Source organism: Syngnathus leptorhynchus, chromosome 7, assembly GCF_054491065.1.
Source record: "Syngnathus leptorhynchus isolate UIUO chromosome 7, UIUO_Slep, whole genome shotgun sequence".
Classification (NCBI taxonomy): domain Eukaryota; kingdom Metazoa; phylum Chordata; class Actinopteri; order Syngnathiformes; family Syngnathidae; genus Syngnathus; species Syngnathus leptorhynchus.
Window position 1 is genome coordinate 5,096,639 of NC_141201.1, and position 19,341 is coordinate 5,115,979.

General features: G+C 42.7%; 1 protein-coding gene across 1 annotated transcript in view; it reads right to left on the reverse strand.

Annotated features, from left to right (window-relative positions):
- The window catches only part of LOC147054323 (uncharacterized), a 38,265-nt gene that overhangs the window by 6,407 nt on the left and 12,517 nt on the right, over nucleotides 1-19,341 (reverse strand). Inside the window, 48 exon segments of the mRNA XM_085916396.1 lie at nucleotides 66-198; nucleotides 596-740; nucleotides 856-983; nucleotides 1,079-1,224; nucleotides 1,637-1,849; nucleotides 1,961-2,160; nucleotides 2,313-2,439; nucleotides 2,528-2,752; nucleotides 3,240-3,419; nucleotides 3,723-3,848; nucleotides 3,974-4,110; nucleotides 4,573-4,681; nucleotides 4,765-4,933; nucleotides 5,397-5,548; nucleotides 5,637-5,801; nucleotides 5,947-6,093; nucleotides 6,173-6,393; nucleotides 7,119-7,321; nucleotides 7,812-7,915; nucleotides 8,104-8,253; nucleotides 8,322-8,513; nucleotides 8,585-8,764; nucleotides 8,823-9,044; nucleotides 9,113-9,292; nucleotides 9,376-9,479; nucleotides 10,034-10,196; nucleotides 10,287-10,445; nucleotides 10,533-10,629; nucleotides 10,842-11,020; nucleotides 11,406-11,621; nucleotides 12,218-12,349; nucleotides 12,475-12,648; nucleotides 12,779-12,997; nucleotides 13,311-13,366; nucleotides 13,368-13,436; nucleotides 13,438-13,456; nucleotides 13,534-13,654; nucleotides 13,949-13,977; nucleotides 14,294-14,440; nucleotides 14,731-14,870; nucleotides 15,204-15,348; nucleotides 15,551-15,665; nucleotides 16,639-16,811; nucleotides 16,884-17,120; nucleotides 17,312-17,475; nucleotides 17,608-17,707; nucleotides 18,699-18,852; nucleotides 19,201-19,307. Of these exon segments, the coding sequence (XP_085772522.1) occupies nucleotides 66-198; nucleotides 596-740; nucleotides 856-983; nucleotides 1,079-1,224; nucleotides 1,637-1,849; nucleotides 1,961-2,160; nucleotides 2,313-2,439; nucleotides 2,528-2,752; nucleotides 3,240-3,419; nucleotides 3,723-3,848; nucleotides 3,974-4,110; nucleotides 4,573-4,681; nucleotides 4,765-4,933; nucleotides 5,397-5,548; nucleotides 5,637-5,801; nucleotides 5,947-6,093; nucleotides 6,173-6,393; nucleotides 7,119-7,321; nucleotides 7,812-7,915; nucleotides 8,104-8,253; nucleotides 8,322-8,513; nucleotides 8,585-8,764; nucleotides 8,823-9,044; nucleotides 9,113-9,292; nucleotides 9,376-9,479; nucleotides 10,034-10,196; nucleotides 10,287-10,445; nucleotides 10,533-10,629; nucleotides 10,842-11,020; nucleotides 11,406-11,621; nucleotides 12,218-12,349; nucleotides 12,475-12,648; nucleotides 12,779-12,997; nucleotides 13,311-13,366; nucleotides 13,368-13,436; nucleotides 13,438-13,456; nucleotides 13,534-13,654; nucleotides 13,949-13,977; nucleotides 14,294-14,440; nucleotides 14,731-14,870; nucleotides 15,204-15,348; nucleotides 15,551-15,665; nucleotides 16,639-16,811; nucleotides 16,884-17,120; nucleotides 17,312-17,475; nucleotides 17,608-17,707; nucleotides 18,699-18,852; nucleotides 19,201-19,307 (7,173 nt within the window).

The window sequence follows — 19,341 nt, forward strand, 5'->3', positions numbered from 1 at the left end:
TTTTTCCATTTTTAAAAATGTTATTACATTGAAAATAGATGATTGTTATTGGAAAGTTAAATCACCGGAAAGAAATATTTCAATGTCTTCTCTTTGTTTGGGAATCCAACCAAACACTCCTTGAGCATCAAACTGAACCAAATGGACTTTGCCAATGTTCTTTGCACGGGGGTCTGGTCCTAAAACATCCACTAAAGTCTGAAGGGGAAAAAAAATTAAAAAAAAGGTCCAATAAGAACCACTGATGTAAGACTAAATATCAACATCATAAACCGAAAAAAAAAAACTATTAACTTTCACTTATGAAAGCTAGCTGTTTTTGTTTTGCTTGTGTTGAAAATTGGAAAACCAAGGACAGCTTTGCTACATAAAAATCCCATTAGAGTAAAAAAATATTTTCATTTTGGGCCAGCAGTATTTGTCATGTTTTATTGAGAGACACTCAAAAAATTCATCCAGACAGACAAACGCACTCTACCCAGAAATTCAAGGTAAATTCAAGGTACACCAGAACAAAGGTCCACATAGTAATATCAAATAGTAGCAATTAGTTATAATCAGTAAATTGTACCAAGACCATCATTCCAAATCTTACTTTGACCCAGACTGTGCTGTCTTTTTCTTTGACGCTGAGGAGCAACTGTCCATCCGGAGCGACATGGGCTGAGAGTTGAGGCATTTTGGAGAGGCAAGAAGTGTCGCACAGCTCCTCAGCAGACACGTATCGCTGACAATGGCAGCTGGGGAAAACAGGTAACGAAAACAATACCGCATTGGAAAGTCACGACAAGCATTTTTATGGAAATGACAACACTTTTACAGACTATGGAGTGAAACACAAAAAGTGTTATTCACATGCCCATCTCCACATCCAGAGTTCCTCCATCTGGTCCACATGTTACATTACAGGAGTAAAGGGAAGGTGATACACATTCTCTGGATGCCGCCAATCGAACCTGCCCTGGAGCACATCTCTTGTATAGCTAAAACATACACAAAGATAAATACTGTACATCATATCCAGTTGGTAGTGTACATTTGACTCGCTTTCAGTATCTGTAATATAATTACTAGTGACCTCAGGCTGGCAGTCCAGCGCACTGTCAGAAGTAGAGCTTTTGAAGTCCAGCTCGTTATAAAAGATGAAGCCGGTCCTGCACAAGCAGGCACCGTCCGAGCGTTGAAAAGAGCGATTTTTGCCGGTGCAGCTACAAGATGAAGAACCTACAAAGACATAAATGTGCCACGTGGCTATTCCGGAGCTGTAAGAATAAACAGTATCGGCAAAAAAATATATATATTGGGACTCGGCTCTTTCTTATCAGGTTAATGGGAAAGGAAGGATATGATTCCTTTTAAGTTGAAAATAATATCCTTCCAATTTTGTGGAAGGCCATTGTCTGATCAAGCATGGCAAAGCAATGTCCTCAAAACAAATGAGTTCCAATACTTGGAATAAAGCCAGTTGTGGACTTTCTTACGTTTTCACTTCTCTTTTAACGCATTCAGTGCCAGCCCAGTTAAAATGGATATTGGACGTCTATAGCCGTCAATGGCAGTGAATGTGTAAAGTGTCACAATAATTTGGTTTGCAGTGACACAAAACATATTGTAGATATAGATGAGGCAATCTAACCTGGTGGAGAAGTGGAGGAACTGCCACAAGGGAAGCAAGCCCTCTGGGCATGTAGGTGGTTGAAGGTGTTCGCCGGACATGGGTGACAATCCCCGAGTGTCTGAGCTTTAGTCAGGTTGCCAAAGGAGCCAGGGAGGCAAGGTGTCGGTTGTGTGGATCCAGTTGGACATACATAGCCCTCGGGGCAAGAGTTGCTCTTGTAGTCCTCAGTACCTAAGTCATAATAACACAGGAAGTGAAATATGGACGATTAGGATGGGTGGATTTTTTTTTTCACACAAATACTACTTGACATTGATGATTTCCTTTTTTGGATGTACACACCTGGTGGGCAAAAGTATCCTGGAGGGCATGGCAGGCATTCGAAGAGAGTTGGTAGGTAAGGTCGATAGGTGCCACCTTCACATATACTGCAGCAGCACTTTTTGGATCCTCTAAGTCGGCTGATGTTGACAGGCTTTGAGCCGCCATCGCAAGACTTCATTGAAGAACTGTTGGCCGGGCAGTAGAAGGGAAACGGACAGCTGCGGAGAGAGTGCAATGAAGGTTATTTTATTTTTTTATTTTTTTAAATCCACACACTGCAGAGTCAGTAAGCTCCCTTATCAAAATCACCTTTAAAAAAATACCTCCTATGCCAAGAAATATTTGGCTATTGAAAGGTTAGTGTGCTCACAGTTGTTTAGGGAGATTGTAGAACCGTGACCCCGCTGGACAAATATAACCTGCCGGACAAATTTCAGGCTCAGCAGTCTGGGGTTCGCAGTATGAACCAGCTCTGCACAACTTCTCTGAGACTGAACCTGAAGAGTCAACAAAACATATTTTCATTCCCTTCTTTGGTCATCATCTCCATATCTGCATTTTCACCGCAAGTGTGACTAAACTCACCCATGGGGCATTCATAAGAGGCCCTACATGGGATCCCATCCACATTAGGTTCCCCAGTAGCCTGAGGGTCTGGGCAGAAGGTCCCCCCAGCACATGGTTCACATTGGCTAGGTTCAGCAGCACCAGGCAACATCCTCTTTGTGCCCGCTGGACAGAAAATGGGTGCTCCAGACCCAGTACACCAGAATCCAGGTGGGCAAGGATTGTTGGAATAATCTGCAAGACCTGGTAGAAAGTTGTTCTGAAATGAGCTCTTTAATCATTTATGAGATATATCATGTTTATAAAGACGGGAGAATCATCTCATAGAAATGATATCAATATGTTTTTTTTATTATGTCTAGCAGGTGTGTGGTAGATTAAAAAAATAATCTTCTGTTCCAAATCCACCAATCATCAGTGTCACCTCACGACTGCATTCTTATCTCCGCCACAGGCTCGATGACGGAGGATAATAGTGTGCAGACTGAAATTAAAATAACCCGGAAAGGCAGTTTGCTTTGAATTTGTGTTGGAGTAATGTCGGGCTGGAAGAGAAGCATATCGTGGTGAAGCTCCACGCAATATTTTACACCTCATTATAAGATATTGCACAACGTGTCTACTTTGCATTTGCCGTTTTAATTAACATTATGAATAAGTCCGCCGCCACTTTAATTAACATTTCAAGGAGAAGAGTGGTGCTCATTGTTTGAGATGCTTTGTGCGGCACCTGTGCTGTTGCAGTGGGACCCGGGAGGGCAGGGAAGGCAGTCGGCCATACTACCCGCTCCAGGATCGGCTCGATAGGTGTGAGCGGGACAAGGCTTGGGCCCGATCCATCCGTTACTGTCACCTCCTGGCAAACTGTTACAATAATGACCAGCGGGGCACAGACGAGGATGTGGCTCGCCTGTAAATAAACGCAAGGGTGTTATTTTGGGAAATAGGAGGGGGGGGTTGTTTTCGATTAATGGATGGAGTCTCTTCCACTGCACATTTATTACAGTCCTAGCACTGGGGTTGAAGAATTGATTTTATGATGTCATTTGCGAGCCTTGTAGAGTCGAGGTTTGGACATAATTCCCAAACAGAGCTTTTTTTTTATCCTCTTGCACACTGAGTCCAATTAGCACCATGGCAGACAAGCATGATAGAAGTTAAAAACTTTTCACAACAGTCTGACCAATTTAAAGCACATAATGAGTATCAATACCGGGTCGGCACCAGTGTCGAGCTGGACATTTTGAACAGTCCTGTGCGCTGGCACCCCCTGAATAACTCCTAAAGGTATTTTCAGGACAGACCACAGCCTTTTCAGCACCCTCGGGACAGTAGAAACCTAAAAATAAGGATACAAAGTTACTTCCACCTTATCTTTGATAGCTAATATTAGTCATACGTTTTATTTTACAAAGCCTCTAACTGGAGAATTGAAAATAATGTAATGCTGGTGAAAAAGTGTACCTGGTGGGCATGGTCCGGCACACTGCACCCCCCACTGACACTGGGTCAGGTCAGGCATTGATCCCCGAGGAGTGAAATCTGCGCTGCCGTAGACACATAGATACCCTGCAGCACATGCTCCTTGTATCCTACCAGCTCTGTTGGAAGGGAACAACATGCAGGAATAGAAAGAGTGGATCAAGGGTCACTGCTAAGGTGCCGGTGGGGTACCATGTAGCCACTAGGGCAGCCAGCGGGCATGTTTTAAAAATAGCTCAGCGGTGATGTTGTGATTTCTTGGGAATATTAAAGAAGTGATCAGCGAGATTTTTAGAAATATTTTTTTGCGTATTGTCACAGACGTCATTATAACAAGGTGATTTTTTTTTTTTTTTACCTCAGATGCTCATAACAAGAGTTAAATTGGGAGTACGCTAGTTTACCTGAGCAAAGCAGAAACACAATTATTTCCCTCTGAGCAAATACGTCCTCACATGCATGCTAACAGTGCATCTGCGTTTGTATCTTGCCAACAAACACGTGCCACCTGACAGGAGGTCATGTTGGTGTAAAAGTGCTGTCATGCGTGAGATCTGCTAGCATTTTGTTTTGTTATTTACCTGCAGAACCTCCCTGGGGGACAAGGTAAACACTCTCGGGTCTCCTGTAGTCCTCTTTTGTTTGGATCACTATACGACCCATTCGGGCATGGATGGGGCACCATGGTACCTGTAAAGAAATGAATAACCGAGGATGATTACAAAGTGATTACTATTTTGACTCGGAATTATATTTGGTCACTTTTAATATACCTGCTGGGCAGAATGAATGCGGTGGGCAGATTTGAGGCTCGCCTAGAATGGCCTCCTCGCAGAAAAAGCCAGGTCGACAAGGGATGCAGTTTTTGGAGCCTGGATTAGGCTGGTATTCTCCACTGGGACATGGGAGAGCGAGGGCAGAACCTTTTGGGCAGTAGTGGCCCTTGGGGAGAAGCAAACATGGCATTCAAAATGGTATTGAAATAGTGTGGATAATAAGAGAATGAAAAAAAAATGTGCAAAAATTGCTTAAACTATTACAGCCAAGCAATTTTGAAAAATAATCTAATTGCCCCTCAATATTGCAAAATCGTTTTATGGTTGGCTACAACAACCCATATTATTTTTAATAAAAAATTGTGCAAAAATTGCTTAATTTATTAGGGCCAAGTAATTAAAAAAAATAATATAATTGCCCCTGAACATTGCGATTTATGTGATTTTTTTGGGGTCCTCATGGAATTTTTTTTATCTACTTCAATAAGAGTTAACTGAATTTTGTAGTAAATTCATTTTGTTTCCATATTTTTGTTTGATAGTGTGCTATGACTTTTTTTTTCAAACATAAAATGAACGAGTGAACTATTGCACAGGAAAACAACAATCAAAGGTAGACAGAGACATACCTTGGGGCACAGGAAGGCATACGCAGTGGTTGAAGAGAAATCAAAAGGGCAGTAAAAACCGGCCGCACAGAGCCCACTGGGGCTGGCCAGACCCTCAGCGGAGCAGTAGTGACCCGCAGGACAAGCAGAGCAGCTCTCCAATGACACACCTCCTACGAGAGCACAATACAATCAAAACATTCCCTTTTTTTTTTTTTTTTTTTTTACAGCAAACTACTATGACAAACATTTCCCGATTACCAGTAGTGTTGCGGAAGCTGCCAAGAGGGCAAGGAATTGGCGAGAAGCACCCCGCCGGGCAGTAGTGACCCGCAGGGCAAGGCCCATTCTCAGCGAAGTTATCAGAGTTTTGTGGAGTTGGTCCCATGGCTCCACTTTGGCAGAAATAGCCTTGCATACAAGAACCTTGACACAATTCAAAGGGGCATTATAGACTTCCCTATTTGTCCAATTACATCTTTTTTTTAGACTACTTGAATAGCACAACAGTAGGATGGATGTGTTTTTTTTCTTTTTGTTGCAAAATACAGGCCAGGGCTAAATTAAGCACCTTGTGGTGATGAAGCTCCATATGTGCTGCAGAAGGATCCAGAAGGACAGGCTGTGCAGAGCAAGTGGGAGTGTGCGCCTGTCTGATTGTTGAAAGTCCCTAAAGGACAAGGTTGAGGCAGTGCTGTTCCAACAGGACAATAGTGACCTACAGAGTTGATATGGAGTTGATTTACCTGCCAAGAGGCAATGTTTAATGATCTGACTCATACTCGACTCATGCTCACCGAGTGGGCAGATGGCGGGCTCCGAGGTGGCTGAAGAGGAACACATCATTCCTCTGGGGCATAGGACGCACTCGGCGGCTCCGGAAGCCGGGCTGTAAGAGCCGGGCTCGCATGGCAGCGCTCTGGCTGAGCCGACAGGACAGCCGTGGCCGGCGGGGCAACGGTAGCCATGGGAACCGTCGGAAGGGGCGGGACTAGGACTGCCGCCAAGGCAAACGTATCTGTTTGTAAAAAGCAGAGACACGATTGGAAATGTGGGATGAACATTATTGTGGGTTGTTTTATGTTTAAATTGTCATCAGATGAGGACTACTTCTAGAAAAAAGAATAATGTACAAATTCTGGAGAAAACCAGATTTCTCTAATCAGATGACGTTGATTTACACCATAACTTATTTATCCTGACATTATCAAAAAAAGGTTATATATCTCAAAGAACCAAGAAGAGTGCAATTGCCTCCATTTAACGTTTGTGGTTTACTGAGAGGCTACACAGACATGCATATTTCATAATCTAGCAATTCCACCGCACACAAATAATTGAACAATCTCAAGCTATCCATTTGTGGTACTTAAGCTTTTTGAACGGTGTTTTTCTTTATGAACACACTTGAATACTGAGCATGTAAGAAAATATGACTTCCAACCTTCCTGTCTTTGTTCTTCTGAGTACCTTTGGTAACTTTATTTGGCTGTAACTGTACTTTCATAGAAATATGAGGAGCCAACTGAGAGCACTTTGCATAACATTAGCATTTGACAGCAAATACTTGGCAATCTTTTCAAGAGAACTGAAAAGAGCAAAAAGAATCCCTCCCTTTTGACAGTTACATAATGGTGAGGAAAAAATTACTCAAAATTACATACTAAGGCTTCAAAAATAGATGGATATTCATGCGCAAGTGACAAGAGTAAGCGGAAAACAGAACATTGAAATGATGTTTACCCAGCATGACACGGAAGAGCGTCAGAGAGTTGTGTACTTGCAGGTCTATCACAAAAATGTCCAGGGGGGCAAGGGGGACAATCCTCAACCGTCTTAAGACCTCGGGAGATGGATAGCGTGCCTGCCGGGCATGGAATTGGATTTTTTGTTCCGGCGGGGCAATAGTAGCCAGAAAGACAAAGATGGCTTCTGGCAGAATGACTCTGAAGAAGAGCAAAAGCAATTTAGTATGTATTGATGTAGTGTTGCCACAAAATGGCCGTGCTTATTTAGAGTAATATGCATTGCCAGAATCACTTCTTGGAAATGGCTGATGATAGATGTGTTACAATAGTAATGCCATGAAATATGACATTTCTTGTCAGGCCAAAGTTGTAATTGGATTTGAATACTAGGTTGTACAAATAGGAGAAAAAAAATGCAATTTTGTAGAAATACTGTCATTTGGCCATGTTGTAAACAAATCTGACATTTTATTTGATTGGATGAAAGCTAATGACATGAAAAGGGAAGAGGTCATCACAGGGGAAAGTGAAAATAATATCTGGAGATTAGATGTGGGTTTCGTTTAGGACACGGATTTTCCTATTAAATGAAACGGGATGTAAATATCAAGAATTTGATTGGAGGTGAAGGCAAGGACATATAATTTATTGGATCAACATGTTCTATTTTGTACAGAAGAAAAACAACCTGATATTCAGAAGAGTTTTTGCTGGTGGATCCAGTTGGGCAATAATATCCGGCTTCACACAATCCTGTGGGATGCGAAAGACCAGGCTGAGAACAAAACAGTCCTGAAAAAAAAAAAATCAGCAATATGTTATTTAATAACATTTATTTTATATACTGACAATCCCCAAATGAAGATCAGTGTGAGACAAGTAGAAACTAAAACTTCAGAATTTCTTTCTTTCTTTTTTTTTTTTAATTCAATCTTTCGGATTTCATCAGATTGCTGTGATACTTTTAGCCAAACAATTACCAGCAGGGCATGGAAGGCAAGCGTCAATACTTGAGGCTCCAAGTTGGTTCTGAACAGTACCGGTTGGACAGGGTAAGCCCGTTCCTTGCGTCATTCCTGGCGGACAGTAATACCCGGCGAGACACAATGTGGGCTGGACAGTACCTTCAACTAAAATGCAAAAAATAACATTGTATTCAGTCACCTGGCGATTATTCCTAAGAATTTTGTTTTCCTACCGTCACAGTAGTATCCAGCAGTACATTCACTACAGTTGCTCAGGTGTGAGTTGCCTGTAATGGAGCTAAAAGTTCCTGCGGGACAGGGAACAGGTGCAGGTGTTCCACGAGGGCAGAAGAAACCAGCCGGACACCTGGTCTGATCTGCCTTGCTCGAGCCCCGGCCACAATAAAACCCGGACCAACAGTCGCCTATGGCACAACGTGGAGGATTCATTGATTGAAGGAGAAATGCATTGTAATCATGTTCCAGTTTGTTGTACCTGCTTTAAGCCCCTGTTTGCAGAAGCCACCAGGTGGACAAAGAGACCCAGTCGTGTTGTCAGTAGGGTTTGGAAGCGACGCTCCCATCAGGCAAAGAAATCCATCCAGACACCATCCAGAAGGTTCTACCAAACCTTCAGACCCACAGAAGAGACCTGCAGGACAGGCTAAGCACTCACCTGTAAACACAATAAAGTGTTAGCTAGTAGAGCTTGTTGATGTTGCTGTGCAGTTTACCTTCAGAGGTGAGACCCTGACTAGGCCCATATGTGCCTTTGGGGCAAGGGACGGGTCGGCCATCTGGACTCTCCCCGGGACAAAAGAACCCGGCAGGGCAGGGTAGAGGACTGGATAGTCCAGAAGAAGTCCCCCTTGTTGAGCTTAGTCTGAGAGCCTCACAATGGAAGCCGGAAGGACAGCGCCTACACTCAATCTGGCCTGAGAGATCCTGGTAGAATCCTGGCAAGAGATGTGTCAGATGGTCGCAAAAAAACATTTCCAATACATAAATCAAGTTATGTGATTACCAGGCAGGCATGGCTGGCAGTCATCTTTGCCTTTTCCTCTGGTCTCATTTCGGAATGAGCCAGTTAGGCAGGGGGAGGGGACATTGCTACCCTCTGCACAGTAGTGCCCTGCTGGACACACGCCTCCAGATACACTCGACATTGGTGCAGCGGTCTGTGATCCCTCCAGACAGTAGAATCCTGAAGCAAAAAGTGTTGAGCAAACGCTTTTCTCGAGGATGTAAAATGTGCATGATGTGATGAAGCCATTTCTATGCTGATACCAGCTAAGCAGGGTCCAGATACTGCTGAGAGGCCCGTCTCTGAGCAGTAGAAGCCCGGGCTGCAATTACGACACTGTGATTGATCCATCAGCCCGCTCTGCTCGCTGTCATGTTAAATTAAAACAGCAGAGAGAAGAAATACAAGAAGTGGATTAATAAATTAATTCATATTCTTGATGCTTTGTTTTTTAACTTATTCCAATAGGCATCAATTATACTCAAAGTTTTATAAATGGACTTAATAAATTGATTTTGATTGGCTCAGTGATATGTTATCGGTTTTTGTTTTAAAACTAATATAGTCTTCAGATTTGCTTCACAGAGAAAAGTTTTATTATCAGATATGATTTTGTATCATTTTACCGATGTATTTCAGTTTTGAATAATACATAACGAATAACCAAGATGTTTTTTTAATATAGAAATTAGGTGAGAATCGGCCTTCCGAAAAGTACGATGCTATGTTTTTATTGAATTTGCATAATATAATAGGTTTCACTTTTTAAATTGAACTCCTGAAATAAACCAACTTTTCCATGATATTTTAATTTATTGAGATCCACCTGGGGTTCATTAAAATTATGAAGCAGATGTTATTCATGAGTCTGAAAGCCTTGCAAATTGTAAATGCTTATACATTGCATGGTAGATTATGAACCTGAATGTTCCTTTGGGGCATGGTTGTGCTACCAAAGTCCCAGCAGAGCAAAAAAATCCAGGAGGACACAAAAAGCCAGTCACGTTGTCCGTTGGGGACGCTTCAGACGCTCCCCCAACACAAACAAACCCTGCGGCACACAAGCCACTGGGAAAAATACTCCCTACAGAAAAAAACATGTAAGTACATTGCTTTTGTGAATCATAGATGGAAAAAGTTCCAGCAGAAGTATCAGTCTGCGGACACATTGCACCTGTTCCTCGGCAGTACATTCCAGGGTCACACGAAGAGCACTGCCACGCTTCAATCAAGCCTATCAGATTTCCGTAAGAGCCCGCCGGGCAGGGCCGTGGAGTTGCCGAATCCCTCGGACAGTAAAAGCCTCTCTCACAGAGAAGTGCAAAGGAAGTTCCTGATTTACACGAAATTTAGATTACATTTTTGCATTTAGATGACTGAGGAAAACCGCCTGCTAATTTGCCTTGAAACGAACCTTGACCTTGGCAGTAGAAACCGGCAGGGCAGGACTCACAGCTGCCCCGGCCTTGACTGGGCTGGTAGCTGCCTGGTTGGCACGGTGTTGGTTCCGCACTGCCCTGAAGTGACCATAATGATGATATTAGTATAGATCTTATATATTAATGATCGATATTATCTATCAATACTGTGCGATGAAAATTTAAAACCTCATTAAAACAAACCACATGAGAACAACCTCCAGCAAGGACTTGACACAACAATTCCTCACACACTATGTGACAGTGATGAGTGAAAATAGCTGCAAGACTCGGGACACTGGTTGTCTGACCTTCTCACAGTAGTGTCCCACTGGGCAGACGTGCTGTTGCGGCTTCTCCGAGTTCTGCCCCGGCGGACAGTAGTAGCCGTCTGCACACTGGCCACTTGGCTCAATCGAGCCTCTCTGATGACAGTAATGACCCGCAGGACAGGGCCGACACGATTCCGCTGAGGACCCACCAACAGAGTCTGGAACGAACGTTATTAGAGAATAGCTGTACATGTTTTCACCAATGTAATTGTGTGGTAGAACTAAGTGGAGGATTATCCACTAATGTCATAACCGAATTATCATATATAGTAGTTTGAGTCTTTTGGAATCAAGTCGCAGTTTCTAATACGTGACAACACAAAGGCGAAATTTGATACATTTCCAGCAATTTGCCGCAAGACAAGATTACAATTACTGTACATGATTAAACCACTTTGTGACGGAAATGATTCACAAGTGCCCGCAGGAGAGAATTTTCTTCCCTATTACTGAGTTGTAAAAGGCACACAGCAGTTCTTATAAGGATATCAACTAAGAGGATTAGGTGTTGCATTTCAATTACTTGGGATATTAAAATCTTACTTTGTATTGTTCCAAGCGGGCAGGCAAGAGGAAGAGCTGTTCCAAGAGGGCAGTAGTGGCCCGCTGGGCAGAGGGTGGCACGGGGGTCTTCAGAACCTCTCGGGCAGTAGTATCCCGCAGCACAGGGGCCAGCTGGGGCTTCCAGACCTGCTTGGTTGCAGTAAGAGCCCGGCTCACAAGGCTGCGGGTAGGCAGAGCCCACAGGACAATAAAAACCTGAAAAATAGAGGAAAAATATCCCTGAACTTTATCAAGAAGAATTTACAGGTCAAGTGAGGCTTATCTATGACTATGTAAATGTATGAACGCCTCATATTACATACAGTATATGCTACAAAACAGACAAATACTTTGTTTTCAAATCAGACTAGTTTAAAATGTTTAAATATTTTAAAAAGATGATTTTTAAAAGTTAAGACAATTTGCAATTTTAGTTTGACATAAATTTGATGCACAATTTGTATTCGCGGGCCACATAAAATGATGCTGTGGGCCGTATTTGGCCCCCGGGCCTTGAGTTGGACACCTACTTGATTTTTATGCAATCTTAGAAGAATAACCACTTTGCTCCAAGAATTTTAAACTCCTCCTTATATCAGTTGCTTTTGTCAGCATGTCTCAATTCCTGTGTGGGGGAAGTTTGAAACTGTTCCCGGTTTATTTTTGAGAACTAATAAAAACATAGGGAAAAGACTAAAAAGTCCAGGGGACCCAGAGGAAATCAAGAATATGTCATAGCAAAATTAAACATGAATATGTGTGCATGAGGGTGTGTAGAAAAGCCATGCAGTTGACGTTTGAGATTTACCCACCCTTGGGGCATATATCTCCCGTATAGGTGGCACATTTCCCATCGTGTAGACTCTTGAGGTGTAGTGGTGAGTGAGTAACAATAAATTGGGAATCTGAGCGTATATCCTCTTTGATCCACTTGGAGTCTCTCTCTGTGACAGAATAGAGTCAGCAAGAACAATGTCTAAGTTATGCCCAGTTTCCTTCTCAAGCTGATTTAAACTGCTTTTTATTTGACTGATTAATTTCTTTTTACAATTGAATCAATTAATTTTACCGGTATTGCAGAAATTGTGAAAGCACGACATGTTGTACATCCAGGACACATCGTTCATTTTTATGAGGGACATTTCCTGAAGTATTGCATGAAGACAGCTGAGCTGAAAGGAGTTGGCTCGAGGTGCTGGACTGCTTGCACCGATGGTACAAAAGAATCCGGCAGAACACAAACCTACAACAAGAAGAGGTGATTGTTGTCTAATTAGGACTAGAAATTAATCAAAACAATTCATAAGATTAGAAACAAGCATGTGTGATGCATTGCTCCATGACTGTTGGGACGGAAGGTGCAATCCCCTCACCTGTAGGCCGTGAAGCTCCGGGACTAAGGCAGTATTTCCCAGGTGGGCAGGGGCGGCAGTGAGACATGGAGGAAGCGCCCTGCTCAGGAAGGAAGCTACCGACAAGGCAGGGCCGGGGTGAGTCACTACCAGAAGGGCAGAAGTGTCCGGGGTGACATATATCTCCGTGAGGCTGGGAGACTGGGGACGGCTCAGTGGACCCGCGTAAACAAAAATATCCTGTGGTAGAGAAAAATAATAAATATATATAATAAAAAAAGCTTTCTATTTCATTTTTTTTAAGCTATTTATTTATAAATGATGTTTTTCCTCATTGAATTCCCTCTTAGATATTAGTATAACAAAATTAAATTCTTAATTTATATTTTAAATTAAATTAATTGCTTAATTTTATTTTAGATTCAAGACAGCGCAAGAGCGTCTGTGCTGTATTGACTATAAAATAAAAATCATGTGATTGTTTCTTATTTACACTTAAGACGAAGACACTCATTTAGAGATATTCCCTTCCCGTAAGGTTGAGCCATCAGACGTGGGCTGCAGGCTCCAGACGGCTCAATGAGAACAGAGCTGTTGCAGAAGGCCCTTTGGCTTGCAGTCACAGAGGGCCGTCCTACCGGGTGTCAAACTGATAGTGCCCATTGAACAGGGAGACGGAACCTTCTGTGCAGTCAAAACCTGAACGATATGCTCTCATTCCATAAACTCCTCTTCTGTTTTTGCAAAACGGAGGATGCTTTTGTGAACTATTCTACCTATGGGACAGCTGTTGCATACAGATTGTCCAGATAAAGATCGAAAAGCTCCTGGGTCACAGATGGACGGTTTAGTACTGCCATATGGACACGCGTGGCCGGGCGGGTGGGCACTCGTATCCTGTGGCCAAATCAGATCAAAAAGCTAATCTGTTTTTTTCTTGTTTCTGTAATGTGCATTGTGTCATGCAGAATCCTCCTCACTCGTGAGTATAAAGTGCCTATCATGTCATGTCCCGTAGGTCAGTCACAACACGTGCTCGTGCATCAAGCAACATGTATGTATTTACAAAACGGCCACATTGATTCGCTTGGTTAAGCAGCCCACCGACCACGCTGACGCTTTTATTGGACTGCCATTTAGTTTTACAACCTCCTTTCAGGATTGGGAATACATTACACTCATCTACTGTACCTTTGGGGCTTTACGACACTGTACGCTACCTAAGGAGCTGATGTAGTTAAAAGCAAGCTGTCATCCACAAACTAAATGTTCATTGGAGAATTGACAAGGGCTGAGAAAAATCTTTTGGAATCAGCTTTCTTATACCAGTTCAGAATCATTAGATTTCTTAGTCACTTTGGTAATGTTGACTTGATTCATTAGATTGACTCAAAAGTGAAAGGCCCTTTGTAAAGTAATTCAAAGGGAGAAAGAAGTAGGACAGGAGTGCGATTTCCCTGATGCAATTAAGTAAAAAAAAATCAATGTGCATTAAAAAAAATAATTAAAATGCAATATTTCAATCAACAACATTACCTGTGATATTAATAAAAGGTGTTGCAGTTGCAGAGCCTTCTGTGCAGTAGAATCCAGGCTTGCAGAGTCCAGATGGGGATGAGAGGCCAGCTCGGGCACAGTAATGGCCAGCCAAGCAAAGCTGACACCCTTCCACAGATGTTGCGCCTTGAATAAACACCGGGGTTTTTTTTTTTTACGATCAAATCGATTACAGAAAGAGCGGCTGTGAATTGATTAACTGTACATAGTAGATTAACCTTGGTTTTATCGAACCATAAGAGATTTTAATCACATAATAGATAATAATAGATTACACGTATCAAATATGTTGAGTACATTAGGAGAATACGCTGTTCAGAAAATGAATGGGTGGGTAATTGCTTTCTGATTATCTACATCGCACATGTAGCTGTGTAGTCAGGCAAATTTCCATATCAATAATTGTGTCTAATCACCATCTATGACGCTGAAAGTGCCTGCGGGACATGCAAGCATAGTGCTGGTGCCCTCTGGGCAGTAGAACCCTGCAGAGCACCGCCCACCAGTTGGGCCGTCCTCAGGCTGGGGAGAGATAGATCTGTGGCTGCAGAGATAACTAGCGCAGAAGTGGGACGATGAGGACAATTTGGGGTGGGTGATGAGGGAAGGGATAGTTGTGAAAGCACAAGGGACATTTAATTAGATAGTGTGTTCATACAAAAAAATTCTAATCAAATCTTAAAGAGTAAATGGAAAATACATTTCAAAGTTAAATATAACTGAATTGTACTCGGGCAGCAATTATATCGAGTATCACTAGAGGGACCACCATTAAGTGCCTAGCCACACTCCATTTAACGACCTCCTAAAAATGGAGGGCTCTACACCCTATGCATTTAACTTTTCGAACAAACCTGTCAAACCAAGATGAGATTTTAATCAGTTTTACCCGGGAGAGCAGAGCCCGCTGGGGGCTTCCAGTCCAGAGGAGGCACAGTACGCTCCAGGAGGACACAGTTCACAGCCCTGTTCAGTAGACAAGCCCATATGGTTGCTGAAGGTCCCAGCTGGGCATGGGACACCAGACGGTGACCCTGAGCATAAACGGCATATCAATTGTACTGCTGGTCATCAGAGAAGAGTTGGAGAAGACCATTGTTATCATGATTATACTCAGATAGAAATATTTGCCAAATAATGTTGGCGCTGTTTACTAATGCAACCATCTGCTTGGGGGGGAGAACGAATAAAAAAATCAAAAAAATCCTATTTTTGTCAAAATGGCTGCCGTCCTACCTGGTGGGCAATAATGTCCTTTAGGACACAGCGTGGGAGTGTGAATCCCGGACATATTGCCCGTGTCGACATCCATGAAGCAGTAAAATCCTGCTGGGCATGTAACACACTCGGCCTGTGGAGAGACAATTTGCAAATTCATACTTTGGGGAAAATAGAACGACAATGAGCAGATGTTTACGACAATCAACAGACGTGAACCCTTGAGCCGCTCGCTTTGCGGGCGGAGTGTGAACTATAAACTTTGCGATACTCCAACACTTCAAGGGAACTGTAACATTCAATCGAGTAAGCAATTAAAACATCTAACGACACCGTAAGGATTTTAAAAGGTTATATGCACTCACCTGCACAACGCAGCGAGATCCAATACAAAGACTGTCATAAAAATGCCGCTTTTACTACCTAATAATAATCCCCTTTGATTGAATCTGTCATGTAATTATAATTTAACAAGAGACTATTATTACTGTGTGTGTTTTTTGGTCCTGTTACGTGGCTTGACTCGGAACAAAAATTACTTGTCAATGTGATGTATTGCAGTTCCTACACCATTGTAAACTAGAACCACAATAATATACAAATTGCTTTTTTTTTAAATGTAATTCCCTGTGGCAAATTATCAGGAAAAAAAGGAGAAATGCATCACAGCATATTAGAACAATCCCTGGATACGGTGCGAACATGCCCCAAAGGTCTTGTAAGAACCATTGGTACTCTGATTGGATATGATGTAAGTGCTACGATCCTCCAGCAATGCTGTAACATTTTGCTGTATTACTGTGGAGCTGAGAGGGAAAAAAAAAGTTCAACATCTCAGAGCCAAAAAACAGATCAGACATATAGTAACTGGCTAATTCTTGCACTGGAGCTGAGCTTGCCCCAAAATGTGTTTTGTGTTAGTTCAAAGTGCATATAAAGTTCAGATGTTCTCGCAGAATTTTCCTGACATAGTTGCAGTCATAGTTACATAATACATTTTTTTAATCTTACATTATAAGATACCTGTAAGGTATGACATATGAGTCCAGATGTCTTTCTCCCCGCTGAAAAGTCATGAGTAGAGTATTAGTCATCATCTTTCTTACCTGCCCAGGTAGATTTTGAAAGGTCCCTGGCAAGCAAGGTACTGGTCTGTGGGATCCAGGTGGACACCTGTTTCCAGAAGGGCAAGGTATTGATGCATTGAGGCTAGGGCAGTAGAAGCCTACTGAGCACATGAGAGAAGGTAAAGAGAGCCCTCCGGTGGTGCAAAGAAACCCTGCGAGAAGACGGGGAGACATCTGTCAACGAAAAGACTAATTGTTGGAAAACGTGATTAACTAGTGCTGACCTGAGGGACACGGCAGGCAGTCAGATATTTGACTGTTCCCGGTTTGATTGCTGTAATGTCCCGCTGGACAAGATAATGGAGCTGAGGAACCCTGTGGACAATAATGGCCCTCAGGACAGCGGTCACCTGTCAAGCCATCATCAGCTGGTGTGGGTGACGAAGCCCCAGAGGTGCAATAATAACCAGCCTTACACTGGCCTGATGCGACGGCCAATCCAGGTGATGCACAAAACAAACCTACACAGGCAGAAAAAGGTTGAACATTTACAGAAATGTCAATGACTTGATATGAAATGCAACTTTGTATCTGTCGTATCTAGCTAGATCGCTGGATGGCTAGCTTGCTAGCTAGCTAGCTATCTAATGAAGGTGATTTTAGAATGTAATAGCAAACAAAAACAAAGGAAATAAAAAGTGTGGGTGTTGACCTGGTGGACATGGTAGGCAGTCCTGGGCCTTTGCCATCTGAGTGAAGGGATTGATGGACCCAGCTGGACATGGGTAGAGGAATTTGGACCATGTCCCAACTGGGCAGTAATGACCCTTTGGACACTCTTCGAAAGAACCGTTACTGTTTCCGGGACAGTAGAACCTATCCAGATAAAAATATTGAATTAAAAAGTAATGTGGAGCATAGTTTTGTTCCATCATTAGCAGTGTTCCCATTTGCACAAACATCTACGTATGTGTTTACGGTGACTGTGTCTTGCTTTAGCAGGTTTACCCTTGGGGACAGACACTGCAGCTGGCTAGGCCATCCTCCATGCTGATGGTTCCCCGGGGACAGAGCTGAGGAGCCGCTGAGCCCTTAGAACAGTAATAACCTAGTTGCGTGTCCAACAGAGTCATGAAAGAGATGCACACTTAAGCACACAAATGCAGACGCTCGCAATCCGCAACGGACACACTTCGATTTCCATTGTCGGCACAGCAGCTGTTCATGTTTAGCTAAACCTATTAACTTGAAGAAGAGCTTTGTTTACAAGCTGAGCAGGCTAGCACTGAGCTTATGTAAATTCGGAATGAAATTATTGTTTGCATTTGCCTTTATGTTCCCTTTTGTGACATGCATAGAAAAGGTTGTTATGGCCTGTTGTCTGGGTAACAACATTATCCCTATTTGTCTAAACATTTTAAAACTGATTTGAACCAATTTTTAAAAAGTGAGTGACCAGCTTTGTTTACACCTTGTTCCAGGTGGTCATGGCAACCTCCTTTGCTTGCTTCAAGTCTTGCCAAGTTTGTCTCATGTTATCTGTGACAAGGCTTGGCTGGGACTGGTGACTCCCTAAGTATCAAAGATTTAGTCTGTGATTTTCGACTGATGCTTGAACATTTGGCACACGTTTGTGTCAACGACAAAATCGAACGACGCTCCCTCGCTGGGATCCACAGTTGGCTCGAAATAAATGTTGTAAATAATACTAAATTAGATTTCTGTCAGCAAATAATTCCCTAATCCATCTCTTGGAGCAAAATGTGCAAATGAGCCCATTATTCATTCACTCTCAGTTTCGTTCTCTCGAACTGAACTAACCCTAAACTGAAGGCAGCATGCACGGTGGTATGAGTCATCGAGACTGACAGAAAATACAACCAGGAAGGAGGAATAGACGTAAAAGAAAATAACTGTTTTCCAAGCTGACTAGAGAAGAAACTCTTATTCACTGCCAACCCAATTAATATCTTTGACGTCTATGGCATAACACATCCTACACAAAAAATAATGGCTCGAGAAAATATTTCAGAAAAACCCAAGAATTAAGCCTTTGAGAACATTATTCTTCCTATAGATGTCTCGTTTGTGTTGATCACCTTTTGGACACAGTCCACCACCGTCATCTCCTGAAGTTGGATCAGGCCGAACCGCCCCCCCTGCGCAGAAAAAACCTTCCAAGCATTTTCCAGAAGGCGCCGAGAGGCCGACAGCATCACAGTAGTAACTAGGGAGACAGGGCTCACAATCCTCCTGAGAGGAGACAAGTGGGTCACACAGAAAAAAGAATGAAAAAGGGAGTGTACCTCATTTTAACATTCATAAAGGATCAAATATTGATTGCCTGCCACAATGAAAACCGTTAATTACTGGAAGTAATGTACGGACGTGGCGAGGCGCAGCTGGAGGATAGAAATTATTGATTTACCGTAACTGTAACGGACAAGTGTGTAATACCACACAGGGACATAAATGAAAACATGATGCAATAATAAATTGTGTTTCGTTTGGATTTTGCATGGGCTCTCTCTCTCAATAACTGTGTTCGTGCATATGGGTCATTCCATCCATCCATTAATCCATCCATCCATAACAAATCACCTGGGAGGCTAATTTGGTGAGGTTGGAGAAAGTACCACGAGGACACGGTCGAGGATGGATACTGGCCTGGGGACAATAATGGCCAACAGGACAAGGCCCCCCCTCCCCTGGTGAGAAGGAAAATTTTTTGACAAGCATCTC